This window comes from Plasmodium gonderi, assembly GCF_002157705.1.
Source record: "Plasmodium gonderi DNA, contig: Pgo-contig_18, whole genome shotgun sequence".
Taxonomy (NCBI): Eukaryota; Apicomplexa; class Aconoidasida; order Haemosporida; family Plasmodiidae; genus Plasmodium; species Plasmodium gonderi.
This window is the reverse complement of record NW_021628956.1, coordinates 1-18,694: the sequence shown is the minus strand read 5'-3', so window position 1 is coordinate 18,694 and position 18,694 is coordinate 1. Positions and strand designations below refer to the sequence as shown.

The window sequence follows — 18,694 nt, the reverse complement described above, 5'->3', positions numbered from 1 at the left end:
TTGTTGTGTAATATAATTGAGTCTTATATACATATATAAATTATAACAATTTTTAAATAACTTAATTACACCATTATAAGAAATATAAACTACAAAATATGATACAAAATGTTACATTAACAAATGGGAAGAATATTCATCTTATCTTCATTCTTTTTCCTTATAATATGGAATATATATTTTTAGTATTCCTATATATCATATTCTACATTGATCATTGATAATACTGAGCAAATATTATTTTTGATCTTAAAATTTTATAAGAAGAGAAAAAAAATATACTACTGAAGTAATAAAATGTAATTCAAATTGTATCCTGGAAACTAAAGCATTATGCAAATGCATTTGTTTATAGATTTATGGTTTTTATACATTTTTTTGTATTTATATTAAAATATTTTATTTCACAAGTATACACTGGTAAAGAATTATAAAAATAAAATTGTAATACAAATAATGCATTAAATAATTTGTTCTGCTTTATTCATTAAATATATATAGAAATTATTTTGTCTTACATTTTCAGAAAAATTAGTATAGTTATATAATATATATAATGTGTATTTTGTTTAAAATTAATTTAATAAAAAGTGGTATAAATTTAATTACATGTGTAAAAAATATTTTTAATCATTTATATATTTGTATAATTTTTGTATTTACAGCAATTAACGCAAAAATATATAACATACAGATATAAAGAATGTAATTACTTTAGGTTTTCTTAAAATATATTTAAAACACAATATTGTGAAGCACTTATTTTAGTGATATATATCATAAAATTTAATATATAATATAATTATATCATAGATTGCATCAGTATATATAGAAATAGTACGCCTTTTATTAAGGATAATATTAAAAATATATTATAGGATACATATATGTACATCTATTTTTTATTATAAAACTTTATATTATAATTATTATATTTTCTCAATAATATATTAAGTGAGATATGTTATAAATATATTATTATATTTATATAATATTAATATATAGAATATGTATCGTATAAGCATTAAAGAAAAGAAAAATAATATGAATATATAACAAAACTGTGTTAATTTCTATAATAGGAAAATCTTACTCAATGACATATAACAAGTGATATGTATTAGTTGTTATCAATTTATGTAATTATATAATTTTATCATTGTATATATTATTAATATGAATAATAATATTATGTATGATGTGCGTAATGAGAGCTTATTTAAAATAGTAAATATAGATTATAATTATTATTCCTTTTATGGGGCATATAAAAATAAATGCATTATAATATATTATTTTATCATGATTAATTAATACATATTTAATATTACAAAAATTAGATAACATAATTATAAATTATTTTTATAATTAATATATTTCCACAAAAAATAGTTATTTTAAATAAAATAATACAATGCATGTCAATAATCTAAATAAAAACTATTTTGTTATTTCATTTATTTAACTTGTATATTACGTATAAAATATAAAAATGCGGAATTTATTTACACATTTTTTTTCATTTTACACTAAAATAAATCATATTATTTGCATTTTTATGATACTATGTTAAATAATTCATAATAAGATTGATTGCTGTAATAATAAAAAAATAAATACTATAATATTTATTTTCTTTAGCGTACATAAGCAATACATTTAATGTGCAAAAGGAAAATAAAAGAATGTTATCACTGAAAAATACATAATGATATATTAAATATATCCTGATTACTATAATAAAAAAAAATAGATTTTTATTATATATAGATAACAACGAAGCATGAATTATATAAAAAAAATACATTTGTTCTATAATTAATATATCAAAAAGTCATTCGCTATTAAAAATGAGTAGATATATAGCGATGAATTATGTAAAATGTAAAAAAAATTATACATTTAAATTGTATAGACATCGTATTATATATAATAATTTTGTAAAGTATTATTATCAAAATTTTAATATGTATAAAATATAACACAAAGCACACACATGAATTTAAATATAATTTTCCTTAATAATATTTAATATAAAGGTAAAAAAATTATGTACTAATGTTTTTTTACAAATAAAAAATATGTTTATCATAATTTATTTATATAAATTTAATTACTTTTATATAATACTTGTATTAATATTTTACATAATAAAATATTATATTGGAGATTTGTATTATGAAATCATGCTCAAAATATACAAACAATAAAATGATGCATGTCTCAAAGGATAAAGGTAAGGAAAAAAAGAAATGCACATATAATTTAAATAAACATATTCATATAATGTTTATATTTTCAGAAGAATATATTATAAAATAATATAAATTTATAATTAATAGTATATACATTTTTATGAATGCAAAGATTTCATTATAATATTACTATTCTATAATTTATATTCATTTAATATATATTAACTATAAATCTTCATATTTAGAAGAAATATACATTAAAAGTAAAAAAAAAAAAAACAAGCGATTGTTATATATCCTTATGGAAAATTGAGAATGCTTGAAAATTATATATTTATTCCCTTTGTAGATATATTAATTCATGTCTAGTTTACATGATAGAGTAAAGAAATATAAATAAATAATTGTAAATTATTGATTATGTATATACATATAATACTAAATTTGCATATAAATATAGTTGATATATTAATTGTATAAAGAGAGGGAATTATAGAAAGAACAATACTTACCCTTTCTCATTTATATATATTTTTTGAGTCCTGTATCGATATTTCATATTATATATTTGTGTAATTATGATTCCTATGTATCCCGAATAAATAATACCACAGTTTATCAAGAAAGAAAATTTCTTAAATATATATATATATATTGCAGAATTTTTTAAATACAATAACTCATAAAAATTAAAATATACATAATATAAATGTAATATATATATTATCTTTATGAATACAATAATCTATATAATAAATTAAAGCATAATAGTTTATTAAACGTATAAGAATATATTAATCATAATGGGCAATTCTATTGTTCTAGATAAAAATGTATATTTATATTTTTTATTAAAAAAAAAATAATTAATATTCCTTAAATTTTAATTACTGATATATGTTATACATATAAGAATAATTTTCTTAAAAAAATTTGAACATATATTATTTTTTAATTAAATTTTCTTTATTAGTTCAATTTTAAAGATATATTTACCAAATGTAAAGATGAATTTAATAATCCAACTCCACCTGATCGTGAAGTTACAACTTTGTGCAATCTTATTAGAAGCAGGTTTTTTGACTCCAATGATAGTATTATTGCGTATTGTCAGAAATTTTACAAATATTTAGATCTTATAAAGCTTAAAAATAATAGTGATCAATATTCATATTGTAAATATTTCAACTTTATCCTAAAAGATATTTTGACAAAATTTAAATTCCCTTGTAATGGTGAAAAGCAGTGTTACCAAAATATAATAAGAATAGAACACAAGGGTAAAAAAATATCTAATACATGTCAAGATTATGTTGATGATCTTGACAATGACACATTTTACATATTAAAAAACCTTGATCAACTGTATTCTGATTTTAAAGCATTAGAAGAAGATCCTACTAATTGCTCCTCTAGTAGCAAATGCTATAATAAATATAGGGACCTCTTATCGATATGCCAAAAGGGAAAAAGCAGGAATTTTTGTGAAGAATTAAGAGAATTTAGACAAAAATATAATGATCACATGAAAACAGCATTGTACTGTCCATGTTTTCCTAAGATACTATATGATTATTATGTAAACATGACTACAGTTATTTTATCTACGCTAATTATAACATTTGTAATATCTTTCATTATGCTTATTTTGTATAGGGTTAACGGCAAATTGATTTTTGTATTATTTAATTATAATTACAATTTATAATACTGATTGCGAGGAAAATTTAAATCAAAAAATATAGTATTCATAAAAATATCACATTTCTCCTTTATTATCAGTATACTCAATACGGTTCATGTTTTCATCAAAGGATGAGGAACATAAAACGATTATGGAATAAGAAAAGTAATATGAATCTCAATTTAATGCATTTATGTGAAATTTCTTGCAAACAATTAATGGATAAAAGTTATAAAATATCATATGATTCATTAGACCACTCTTAAGAAAAGATATAAGGAGAAATGCCTCGATACACTTTGTTTAAAGCATTTCAAAGAGAAATTGCTTTTTACTAAAAAAGTTAAATATAAATATTGTAATAAATGTACTTTAAATTATTAATAAAATTATCAAAATATATATTAATATTTTTTGAATTTGAGAAAATAGTTGAGAAATTAATGTTAAACTACTATTCGAGAAGGAATGATAATTGTAATTGTTACTATATTTTAGAAATAAAATAGTACATTATTAAGATGTAATGACAGCCATTAAATAATATAATTAAACATAAATAAATAGATATGTCCAAATTTAATATATTAAAATTATATATATAATGTCTTCTGCGTAATAAAATTAATATATATTGCATCTAAAATACGCAAGAAAAAGAATATTATATATTAAAAAGAAAAAATATAATGTATTTTTTTATATGCTAACATATATTATTAATTTTTTAATTAGTTATTGAATTCTATGTTGTTAAGAACTAATATGCTGTATTTAAATAACAATAAATATTTGGCAATACAACACTGTTTAAAATATAAGAAGCTAATTAATTAAAATTTGATATATATTTCTATTATAATATATTTTAATTATTAAAATACATAAACATATAATGTGTTTGTTTGAAATTTAAACTGATAGATTGATTGTTTAAAAATGAATTTAGAGCATACTGAATCTAATGAAAATTTACATAGGGCAATAGCTCTTATTTATTTAAAGAATTGTATTCGTTTGAAATACTCAATTTTTATAAATAATATTATTTTCTATAATTTTAATTATATGTATGCGCTGCTTTTATAAAAAAAATCATACAATTATAAAATAATATGGTCATCATGAAGACATAGACATATGATATTTATATGAGCACGAGAATATGCATATGTTTAATAGATACGAGTTTTAGTTTAACGTGAATAAATTAAAATACTAAATCTAACATAAATTCTAGATTTATCACAACCCCCTCATTTTTATCTCTACAAAAAGCGAATCATCACAGTAATAAATTTATACATCCTACTGCTTTCCTTTAATGAATTTTCATTATTAATTCCTTATTGCAAAATATAAAATATAACTAAAAATATCAATTGTTCAATTTATTTTTAAGATTTATGATCTATATCTATACAACAATAATGTAATAATGTTAAAATATACTTAAATAAGCGGACAATTTATATATATACATATTCAACCTGTAGTATCTTATTTAACATCAGAAACGAAAAAAAACAAAGAAAGAAATACGTTTTCTTAATTTAACGTGAGAATGTTTCAAAATATTATTTTCCAATAGTTTGTATATATAATATAATAACTACCAATAAATATTCTATGTATATTGTTTCTATTTACTGAAGTTTGCTGCATAAAATTTTAAGTTATGATTCAGATTTCACAAATAAAATAATAGATAATGTATCATTTAATACAAAAAAGAAGAATCCTATTACAAATCCTGATAGTAAGTGAATAAAATTTACATAATTTTATACTAAACATATCAGGGCATTACGTTATAAAATATTACAGAAAATGTAATTTTAATTATTATGTAAACTTAAGAATAATTAATATTGATCCATTGCACTTATTTTTTTTTTAATATTTTCCCATGCAAATGATATAGTGTTCTACATTAACGATACTAATATGAGAAACTTTATTACGCAGATGTTAATTTGTATAGCATAAGGACAAAAATACAATACATCATTCATCTTTTATATTTACTCATTTTGTACTATTTAATGCATTTTCTCAGATTTATTTTTTTTTTTTTTTGCATTTCAATTATTGTCTAACATTTCTTATGTTTCTGTGAAGCTATGATTAATCTCATTAACAATACATAGGCACTGGAAGAAAATTAAATAAAGGCATTGATATATATTTTTTTGTTATTACCATGCGTGAAATAATTATATATATGTATTGAATTGAATGAATAGCTGAATCATAATATCTTCATACAATCTTTTATTTTCTTAAAATTTTATATTATTTTATATATAACAATAAAATGTAGAAACAACTTTGAGAAATATCTTATATGATTAACATTAATATTTATTAAATTAGCATATTATATAATTCAATAATAAAAAATATATTTTATAATACATTTTTCCTTATATTGTTGTCATAAAAAAATAATGAGTTATATATTATGAGATCATGTTTAACATGTATTTGTATTTTGTAAATTATCTTTTTAATTACATCAAATGCATCATATCTTCCGGACATATAACTATGATAATCCATTACATTGCTTCCTAATCAGTGTAATTATGCTCTAATTTACATAAAAGATATATCTCTCGTTTCTAATTTGATGCCTTATTCTTTTCCACTTAACTTATACACCCCTGATATAATAATGCATGTAACATTTAATATTTTTTCTTTATATTAAAATTATGCTAATCTACAATAAGCGTATACTTTCTTTAATTAATTTATTAAAATTAACTTTTATATGGCATGACGTATGCATGAATCTCTCACATAAAAAAATATTCACTTTTATGCTTTATAAAGTTTATGTCTTGATTTTTTTAGCACCTATATTTCAATATTTTTTGTAGCTCTACGTTTTTTGTCTTATATAACGGATTGTTCTTATAACTCTACTAGTATTTATGTTCATATAAACTATCCGCACAACTCTATTTTAAGGCTGTAATTACAGAAAATAATTTCGTGCATGATGATATACCAGATAAAAATATCTCAGGTGACCATCCATAAATTTATATTATGGGTTATAAGACACCAGATAACTTTGTATATCTCTTTTTAAATTTTATTTATTTTTTTCTTCTTTGTTTCCATTTTATAAAAGGTTGATCCAAATGATGTAAACTACTACATAAAAGGAGAGGAATATAATTATTTTATAAATATAAAATTAACTTAAATGAATTATATAAGTTGAAATAAAACAATTGTATATTAAGTTATAATTTATATTTACACAAAAAAAGTATAATAATGTAGATGTTAGTAATATTTATGCAAGTATGATAAATCTATAAGAATTACATGAGTATAATGTTTCTTAACTTGTTGCTTCAACAATAGATAAAGTGGAATTTCTTTTTCTTGATACATGAGTTTGAATACCTGAAACATGCTGCGTAGTTTTATTAGACTCAGACTGATGTTAACTTTTTGGTATGATGGTCAATCTATCTCGTGTTTTTTGATTCCTACATCCTTAACTTATTTAACGTCGCCTATACATAACTCCTTACATAATAACTTTAAAATAGTTAATAGGGCACTTTTGTTATGTGTTTCTTCACATGTAAAATAAGATTCTCAATGGTACTGAAAAGTTCTACAATAACGTTAAGTTGTATATCTATTATAATACTTCATATAAAACGGTTTAATACACTTATTTAAAACCTTTTCCACAGTTATTACTATTAACACATTAATAAATTTAAAAATATTTACGTATATATATCCTCTCTATACATGTATTTTGTAACACCACTCATAACATTGACTGGGTTACAAATAGGAATATTTTATAATTAACTCTGCTAAAAATCGAAAGTTTGTCATTAATATATTTATATTTTTATTCTTACCCATTATGGTAGCTACCCCTTATTATATCAATGAATCTATTGGTAAAACTTAATGTCCATTTATGTTTCAATTTTCGTTTTTAACAGACAGTTATTTTAAATGCATTATATTATACATCAAATAAATTATACCATCTTCGTTAATGTTTTCTAACATGTTACGTGTTCGATATTATTATTTATAATATATACTTTATCAAATTCTTCTATTTTTTATAGATATTTAGGGAAGAATTTCATTTTATTAATCCGAAAAAGCATGTAGTATTATATAAACATAAATTTTTCTTAAATAATAGTATTTTCATGATTTTTAGTACTATGGAGTGTCTACACAAACTTGTTAATTTAAGTGTAAAAAAGGTAAATATGCCCAATTCATTTAATTAATGTCACGATCCTATTTTAGTATTCGACATCTACATCAAATAAAGATCAACTTATGTGTTCTATTTACTAACTGAATATAATTATGCATGATCTACTCAAATATTATTTACCCTTATAATTTACTTATAAAAATTAAAAAATTATTTGAAACTATATTTTTTTAATTATCATAGTCTCTTCCATGTTACCATTAGTTCCATAAAATATGAAAACCTTTAATTATTCATAAATTTACTAGGGAAATTATTTTTCTGCAGAACATAAGTCTATTAGAATACCATATAACTCTATTAATAATACATAATGAATCACATGATTCTTATTTTAACGCAGCAAAAATTAAGACACATTCATATCATTATTATGTTTTTCTTTTGAGATATCATCTATAAAAAAATCATATTATAATTATAGCACGCATATTTTTAAATAAATATATGAAGCTTTAATTCTTCATTAAAAAGGGATAGTTCTATTTATTATTCTTATTATCCTTCTTTCAGCAGTTATTCATGTCAGTAATTAAATTATATATTTTTAAACATATTAATAATTAATAATTAACAAGATCAATAAAGTAGGTAAAAGTGATATAAATTATTAAACACACTATGCGGTAGTGCAATTTCGATTCATGCGTAAAAAATATATATGACATAAAAAAAGTTGTGAAATATGCGTGTGTACCATTTGATATAATATTACATTTTGCAAAAATGTGGAATTTGGATTTAATTAAAATTGGTTACACCAGAATGAAGTCCTTTGTTAATATATTCATTGTTTAGCATGTAATAAATAAACTTTCAGGTTAAATATTTTTTTATAAAAATATTAAATAAAATTTTTTTAAAATCACTTAAAAAAAAAAAAATAAAAGTAATTGCACATGAGATTTATCTTTTCAAAAATACATAATTCGTAAACTACAGTGAAACAAAATCTCATATATGTCCCAATTAAAGTGGTTCGCGTAATTTGAAGAATTTATAGAAAGAAACCTTCTAATTTATTTTCCCCACATGTTTCGTTTATTTATTTATCTATCAAATTATCATGAAATTATAAATATTTTTAATTTAAAAAATAATAAATTCTTACACATTTTTTATTAATATGCCAATCACGTTGAACATGCAAAATTCTTTCGTTTATATAGTAAGAGAACGTGATAATGATAATGGTTTTAAGTATCTTGTCTTTATGAAAATATAAATCATTATAGAGTACACAATTCTTTTTAAAAAAAAATTATGACATTAATGAATGTATAGATGAAAGGAAGTGTCGCTTTCATTACATAAATGTGTATAAATAAATTGAGATTTTATTTCATTTAAAGTCTGTTCTTTATGAACATAATATAAAGCATATGTACACTGACATATAAACATAGAAAAACATTCCCCACTGTGTTAGTACGTTCTATTATTAAAATACCCCTTAACATACGCATGTGCATTTATTTATTTTTTTATAGAAATCTTATCGAGACAATGTCTGTTTTTTTATTTTTTCTATAATTCTATATTAACATGTGTTATTGCTACAACTATAACAACGTAAAATAATTATGAATTCATTATAGTAGTGGAAAATATGGAGTTTAATCCATATTTCAGGGAATAAAAAAAATTCTCCAATATGAGGCTCACTTAATACTTTAGGATGATTATTCATAAACAAATTTTATGAGTAAAATAATATATTTTACAAAATATACAGAAAATGATACTATAATAATTAACATTATCTGGAAAATTACAATTCATAAAATTCATTTTGATATTTCGAATTCTATGAAAAGAATTTTACAAGAGTGTGTAAATCTTTTAATTCAATTAAAATGTGTGTGAAAAAATGTTCTATCTCATGTCATAGTAAAATAAAAGAATATGTTTATAGTTAAAAATCTTTATATAAAATACTTATGCACTACATTAAAAATAGTCATTTTTACATTACAACTTAATACTAATCCGGAAATATAAAAATAATAGTGTCTAAAATGACTATAAAGTCTTAAAATGAATAGATACATATATATAACAATCATAAAATAAAGAATTCTTAAATAGGCATAAATTAAATTGAAGAGTCCTTTGTTACATTGGGGGAACAAAAACAATGGCTTAAATATAATATATACGAATGAAAAAATACATAATGGATATGAATGAATCATAAAATAGTAAATTATTAGTACTATACTATATCCAACTGCATTGAAATTATGATTAAATATTTCTGAAATTACCACTATCCTCTAAGCAATTAACTTTTTAAAAGTAAAATAGTAACTTTTTTTTGAGTGATTAATTATATATTAAGTTTTGCTATATGCAATATAAACATCGAGAGAAAAATGAATAAGGTTATCATAAATATAATTAATAAAAAAATAGTAAAATCAATAAATTGAAATAACAACTAATAGACCTAATGTCCATAGCAAAGAACACAAGTTAAACTCTTCTAGATTTATAAAATATGTTTTTTAAGATTAGTTCAAGATACTACAATTCAAAATTATTATTAATTAATTCACGCGAATAGGAAAAGTACTGAAATGACACTATATAATGAGTGGAGTACATTGCTAAACACAAAAGAAAATATATAAAAATTATAATATGCCATTTTAATAAAGTTCCTAATTACAAATATAATTAATTTTACACGTATATCTATACACATATTGTGTTTATATATGCAACATAAAAGATAATAAGTCATTATGATTAAACAGATTAATAATATATTTCTAAATATAGAGGATAAAAATAATTGTTTTACAACATATAATTGAATGTAAAAAAGGAAAGCAAATTATAAAAATAAAATAATAACAAATTATGATCTGAGTTTTTATGCTTTTATTATATATATTCTACTCTACTAATATTCTATATTGAATTATGTGTGATATTTTTTATTATTGAGGTCATTAAATATTCCTTATATATATTGGCAATTTTCAAAAAATTATACGATTTATATAAGTATTGCTTATTTAACATTACATTTTTGTTTAATTCTATTTACATTATTTGTCTTTAATTATACCCTGAATGCAATTTATTGTTGGAAGAAAAAATATATGTGTATATGTAATAATATATCTATCGGGGAATATTCTTCTAGAAAAGTTAATATAAAATATATACACAACAGAATCACGAAGATATATTTTTCAATACGCATAGTGTGTATTTTGTTTTATTTATTAAATAAATATTTTAATTAAAAATCCTTTATAAAATAAGAAAAAAATGTACTTGCAATTCATATATTACTTATTCCTTGTGTTTATATGCAACCTTATGAAATTCAAAATACATAGGTGTAACAATAATGAAACAGAAGTATGGACACTCACAGTTTTATTTGACACCAAAATACAGAAGCATTTCCTTTTACTAATAACACTGCTTATATGAAATATATTAATCCCAAACACAGAAATAAAGAAATTATAAAGAAGAATACAAATAATATTAAGAATATGAGTTGTCTGACTATTACTATAAAAAGGACATACATATATATGTGTGTAAATAAGAATTTATAAAATATGTTTTTTTATATTTGATAATATAACATAAATGAAAAATTATAACTTTCATTATTTGATTTGTTTGATTGCAGTGTGTATTAACTTTATATTCTCATGTATATTTTACCATCATTTATTTTCTACACCTATTATTAGGGTATATGACACTTATGATATATTAATTTAATTAATAAAAATTAGTTAAAAATAATTTTTTCGAATTCAATTATTTTGTAGTGATGTTTATAAATAATTGTAAGTGTAAATATTATCTAAAAATCTTTGCATGTTTACTGTGAAAAAATATTATTAGTATATAGGAAATTATATTTATGCATTTCTTAATATTATTATTTGTACATATATAAATGTGAAAATGATGAAATTAAAAATGCATATTCTTTTTTGAAAATATGTATACTTATATGCATAAACTATTTTCTTGATTTATTTATTTAAACGAAGAAAATAAAAAGACATCTGTAAAAATAAAGAGTAAAATATGAGCACTATAACCATCACTACGGACAATAGTAACAAGGAGGCCACGTTTGATGAATGCATGGATATATATTTGGAATTTAATGATGAAATTACAAAAAAAATTAATAGTTTTGGTGTAATTTCATGTATAGATGATTCTAAAAAATGTGATGAAATTAATCAAAATGTAAATGAAAAAAATTATAAGTTAAAGGATTGTTATGAGAAGGTTAATATACCATTTCATTTAAGTAAAGATGACACAATAGCGAAATTTATTAATACATGTTCAAGTCTACCAAAGTGCAGTACGAACACTGTGACACCTGTTGATAGTACAGCTGAATTAAAATTAGAAGGAACATCTTTCAAAGAAAAGCATCAAGAACCAAGTGGTGTAGAAGAATTAGTTCAACGACAAATAGGTTCGTCAGACCCACGAGTCGGAGAACTTCGCACGAAAAGTATTGAAAATCAAGTTGAAGCATCTGAACAAATAGAAAGAATTCAGTCTAGTAATCATGCACATATAGAGGCACCAAAAGGGTCATTACCTGTGCTAGCTGTTCCATCAAATAAAGATTTAGATGGAAATGGTAGTTCTCAGCATTTAAAAACAACCTTTATTCATGAATATAATTTAGATAATACATTACAAGAGAGCGATTTAGATAAAAGTTCTTTTAATGGTAATATATCTGATACTAATGCTGGTAGTGATAAAACTGATAAAAACGAAGAGAATAATGGTCAAACTTTTACTAGAGAGACTCATGATGCTGCACTTCCTGCTTCTAAAGAACAAAATGTTTCAGATGTTGCTCAAAGAACACTTGACAGTGTAGGAACTAATAGTGTACACCCTAGTTCTGACGGTACTGTTGTTTTAGGTCCTAATAGTGAAGGAAGTAGTGTCTTAGGTTCTGCTGATACAATTATTGAAAGTGCTTATACCTACAGTGAGCAAAATAGTGATACACATTCTACTGAGTTAACTTCAGCTGATGTTACTTCTCCAAATGAGGATTTTGGAGATAAACTTTCTGATGCCTTGGCACCTAAGATTGTTCCACCTACTACCATTTGTGCTACATCTCCATGTACTGATGATTCACGCACTAACATTGATGTTACTGGATACACGAAGTTTCATGGTGGTCATTCTGATAGTAAATTATCATCGATAACATCTTGTAATAATGATATTCGTGCTTGTGCAGCTTCTATTGGAAATCATGAAGGTGCTGTTTTTCAAAATTTAGAGCTTTCTCAAGAATTAATTCATATTAAAGACGTGTTAAATGAAGGAAGTCCAATAAGCAAGGAAAATAAACTGGAACATGACACTCATTTATGCATTAGGAGAACTGTTGATAAAGAAAAAAATCATAAAGGTAGGAATACAAATTCTGGAAAAAAATTACCCACAAGAAATTAAGAATCACCTGAAGTTGTTGAGCACTTTGGACCTACTACATTATAGAAGGAATCGCTATAACGTCAGCAACAACTGTTACTATAAATCAGTCCTTCTATAGAACGTAATTTACATAATTCCCATATATCTCATATTAAACATCATCAAAATCTAATGAGCATTCAGGTGCACATCCTGTTGACAGTTCCAGTGAAATAATCTATTTACCAAAGTCAAGTTATTTGGGTATACCTATTGGTACAAAAATAACAGCTAGTACTACTCCTCATCTAGTTGCACAACCACCTAGACAGGATCATGAAAAAATACGCATAAGAACATATATCATAATTATTTTAGTTCCTCTGATCATACTTCTTTTATGCACGCTCCTTGTTAAAGTAATCTAAATTTATTATGATTTATAAAATCAAATAAATATTCTTAATTAATAAAAGTAATTATATTATAATTATATTAACTCTTTTTTCTTGCAGTACACTCCTTTTGGGAAGATTTTTGCTAAGAGAAAAAGGAAAAAGAGGAAACAGATGAATAAAAAATTACAAAGAATTCTAATAGGACCTTCGTTTGGAAAAGAAAGACGCATACAATTCGCATATAGCTATTTTGAATACTAAATACAGTGGTATATAAATTTTTTAAAAAATTAAATAATCAGTTTGTATTAAATATTAGGCATGTTTCAACTATTAATTTTATTTTAGTAATGCGTATTTAACTACTTTTGTTTTAGTCTAGATTACTGTAAACAAATTAATATTGTCATTTAAAATTTTTTAATTATAAAAAATTTAATTCATAATTTCTGTTTCAATACTTCAAACAGAATTAAATATTACATAGATGTATACTTTATTAATTTTTTTCCCAAATTTATGTATACTATGAAAATATTTTAGAATTTATATGATGAAGCACATTTTTTTTTTGTATATATATGTATACTTCAATTCAGTTAGAAATTTTACTACATTTTCTTCTATTTATCCATTTTTTTAATGTAAAACTAAGACATAATAAACCTATTTTTGTAGTATATTTGAGCACTCTTTTTTGTAACATATTTGATAACATTTTTTTTTTCTTTAAATTTAAAACAAAAAAACAACCTGCTATTCAGAAAATATATATTTGACACAAATATATTATATTAAGGAATTTAAGTACTTTCTTATAAATGAGAATACCGAGTTATAACTGATTACAAATTGATTTCATAAGAAGTATTCACTTATAAATAATATATATTAAATGTGCACCCAAAGAATAAACAATTAAAAATTTCTTGCAATATTTTTCATGCTACTAATTACTCTATGACGAAAAGACATAAATAAGTCTATTAATGAAATAATTTGTGAATGAAATTACTTCTTATTATATATTAATGAAATTTCAGAATCTTCATAATATAAAATAAAGATATTAAAAAAAATATATAAGTATATAGTGTGTGTTGTCTAGAATGTAATATACTGAAAAACATATTATAATCAGAATACATATTTACTAATATATAGTTTGAATTATTTAAAAATTAATGCGTAATAAAATATAATTCAAGTATGTATTTTTCAACAAATTTATTAGACATATAATGATATTAATGTTACAAGTTCTAAAAAATATATGGTAAAAAATAACAGACAGTTCAAATATATTTCTTGGCTCTATATCTTGGGTGCTTATAAAATATTCATCAGAATATGAATTATGTGATAATTAAATTAAGCGTGTTCCCCAATAAATTGTGTGTAATTTTCATATATGCAATTTATTTGACCAAATAACAGCGATATAGTTCCTAGAAATAAGTATTTATTTTATTTCCTATATGATGTTTTTTTGAAATATTGGGGTTATCATATTATACTATTTTACAAATAATACATCAAATATTTTTTTACTTTTTACCATTCGTAATAATAATAACATAACACAGAAATGATATGTGAACAAATACTAATAAATTGCGTAAATTAAATAATACAACATCATAATATAAGATGTTCTTTCAGAAATTTCATTGTAACCATTGATAAAACTTAGCTAAAGTTTATTATCTTTTTTGATACATATGTAAGGACCAAATAAATGAATTTAATGTAGATGCTAGATAATAATTTCAACAGTGAAGTATAAAATTTTTATGTTGACCGTAAAAATATTGTGTAATAAATTGCTTTCAAGAAACTACCAAATTTTATAGAATCCATTTATCACTAGATTGTTTTAGTCACAATTATAATATTACTTTTTGTAATTATATTATCATTCTATTTATTTATTATGTACAATATAAATGTTCTTTCTAGTTTTTAGTGACTGTCATTATGCTGCTTTTTTTAATAATTGCTTTCATTATATATATTTTTATAATACGTTTATTATAAAAAATGTATTAAATATTTTTCATAATATTTACTTACTCCACTGTTTGAATGATATACAATAAATAAAGATTAAAGTATAACATGAATGTAGTATTAAAAAAGATGGAAACTACCTAATTTACATATGTCTAACAAAATAATAATGAAGTGCATAAAGTATGGTATATCATTTTTCTTAATACTCACCCAAATTTGTAGTGCGAAAAAGTAATCTTTTTTAAATATATGATATACTATGGCATACGTAAACGTAATGACTTTGTGTAAAATATAAATATCATTAATGAGAATGCAAATAAAATATATAATTACTTATGAAATACTCACTGTATTGCATAAGTATTAAATAATATCATATATTAGCAATATTATTATAAATGTTGATAGAAATAATAGATTAAATATATATACAACTATAGGATATTAAATTCTTTTTATTGTATTCTATTAAAAGAATTATATCATGTATATACATAAATATAAGAATAAAAAATATTTTTTAATGAAAATTAATAAATTCCATGAATCACCAAACTGTACAGCACAATTCGGAATACAAAGATTAATTATTTCATTGAATATTTATACCTTATAATATTAATAAGACAAATAAATTTATAAACAATAACTCATTTATATTATATTAATATGAGAAGAATAAAAATATTATTATAAATCAGTTATTTTATTTATAAATAATATTCTCCATTTTTTAATTTAATCAAATAAGATTTTGGCGTGTATAATACATATATAGAATATCATAGATATTCAGATACACATCAATTATAATTTATACAAGAGTAAAAAAAATAATATATTTTGTAACTAAATATTATTAGACAAACAATTATGAAAATGTATATCATCTGTATACTTATAGTTTTTAAACGAATTTATATACAAACTCTCAAAAGAATATTTAATAATTCTTCAATATTTATATATATATAATACAAGAAAATATTCACATATATTCTTTTAACCATGAATAATCATAAACAAATTATTTAAATAATGACAAAAGAATACGTTTATTATATATATTTTTATATAAATATATTATATATAATGTACAGAAAATTCAAGGATAAATTATATAAAATAAGAGTATTACTTAAAAAATTATAAAATCCTAAACTATTATGATGATTTATGTAATAGTTATCCATATGTAGAATATATAATACATTAGTCATTATTGATACCATATTAAGTATTATAAACATCTAGGTACTCTTAAAAATTATTATTTGGTCAACACTTCTTTACAGAAGATATAATATTCTTTAAAATTCATTTTAATACTATTTGCTTTTATACGTTCATATTTTACAATTTTTGTCATTATGTAAATAATCGATGCTAAAATTAAACTTGATAATATTAAAAAAAAGGTAACGTAAATGTATGAATCTAGCGTATAAAATTTTTGATACTTTAAAATAGATACAACAAAGTTACTAGAATCCTCCATAAATTTTATCAAATCTAAAACTGAAATAATTATACCACAAAGTTGAATTAGACAAAGTAATATGACACAGAACACATACTTTATATGCATTACTTTTTTTACCTTATTATTGTTACTCTTAATCATTTTTGCTGATTTATCTATTTTATCTATTTCATCGAATATTTTTTTTCAGAGTAACATATAAACTTTCCTAATCCATTCCTACTATAATATCTTTGCTTATAGCACTTCATATAAGTGTCTAAATCTTTTATTCCATCTTTTTATATTATTTCTTTATATTTTAACACATCATCTTCTCTCTTTTTTTTAATTTCCCATTTTTTTTCCTTGGCTAATTCTTTTTCCCTCATTTCAGGAGTTTCATATTTTTTTAAAAAATCAAATTTTCCGATATTATATAATATTTGTTAGAAGCATATAACCATTATAGTAAGGGTTTAGGGTTTAGTTTTGGGGGTTAGGAATCAAGGTTTATGTTGTAGTGTTCAATATTCTTAGTTCAAAATTTTTGTTTGGTGATATAGTTTTTAGATTTTAGGTTATTGTTATGGAGTTATATTTTATTTAATATTTTATACACTATAACTAGCTATTCTACTTTAATTTTTTGCGCTTTCCCCTTAATATTTATGTTCATTGTATAAAACTCACATATGTGAACACAGAATAGTCTTTTAATTATCATAAATTATTCAGTAAATATAATAGTTATAACATACACTTATATATTACAACTATTTTTTTGTGTATATGAAATTAATATTTTTGCAACATATTTTTTTGGAAATTCTTTTATGCCTTTATTTTTTATTTGATTATGTTTTATGCAAAATCGCTTCTTACCTTCTTATTTAATTCAATTTTAATGTTGTATTTATATTTGAATATATTTATGTATGTATTTCCTAATACAGGAAGATAATTTTTGTCAATTCAAGCATCTATGAGCTGTTCTTCATCGTTCTTAATAAATACACAACCACCATTAAATTTATCATCTAGAGAATCGTCACCTATTTTTTCCTCATCATTATGCTTAAATGCAATTAAAGATATAACATAACAAATGTATAATCCCAATATAACTATTCCTGCATATAAAACCCTTGTCCTTTCTACTCCTGGGTTAGAACGATATCGATTTTCAACTTCAGTACTATTGTTATCACT

The 18,694-nt window shown here is 21.5% G+C and overlaps 3 protein-coding genes across 3 annotated transcripts; 2 read left to right on the top strand and 1 right to left on the bottom strand.

The window, feature by feature from the left end:
- Window positions 1-2,998: 2,998 nt before the first annotated feature.
- Window positions 2,999-4,145, top strand: PGO_000165 (variable surface protein; the record flags this gene model as incomplete). Its single annotated transcript, XM_028690720.1, has 3 exons — window positions 2,999-3,028; window positions 3,169-3,873; window positions 3,978-4,145. 3 exons carry the CDS (start codon window positions 2,999-3,001, stop codon window positions 4,143-4,145), a joined length of 903 nt encoding a protein of 300 aa, XP_028546521.1.
- A 7,911-nt stretch (window positions 4,146-12,056) lies between these two features.
- On the top strand, window positions 12,057-14,265 carry PGO_000160 (variable surface protein; the record flags this gene model as incomplete). Its single annotated transcript, XM_028690719.1, has 3 exons — window positions 12,057-12,080; window positions 12,266-13,576; window positions 14,122-14,265. 3 exons carry the CDS (start codon window positions 12,057-12,059, stop codon window positions 14,263-14,265), a joined length of 1,479 nt encoding a protein of 492 aa, XP_028546520.1.
- A 3,025-nt stretch (window positions 14,266-17,290) lies between these two features.
- Window positions 17,291-17,874, bottom strand: PGO_000155 (variable surface protein; the record flags this gene model as incomplete). The annotated part of the gene is made up of 2 exons (XM_028690718.1): window positions 17,291-17,620; window positions 17,812-17,874. 2 exons carry the CDS (start codon window positions 17,872-17,874, stop codon window positions 17,291-17,293), a joined length of 393 nt encoding a protein of 130 aa, XP_028546519.1.
- Window positions 17,875-18,694: the final 820 nt, after the last annotated feature.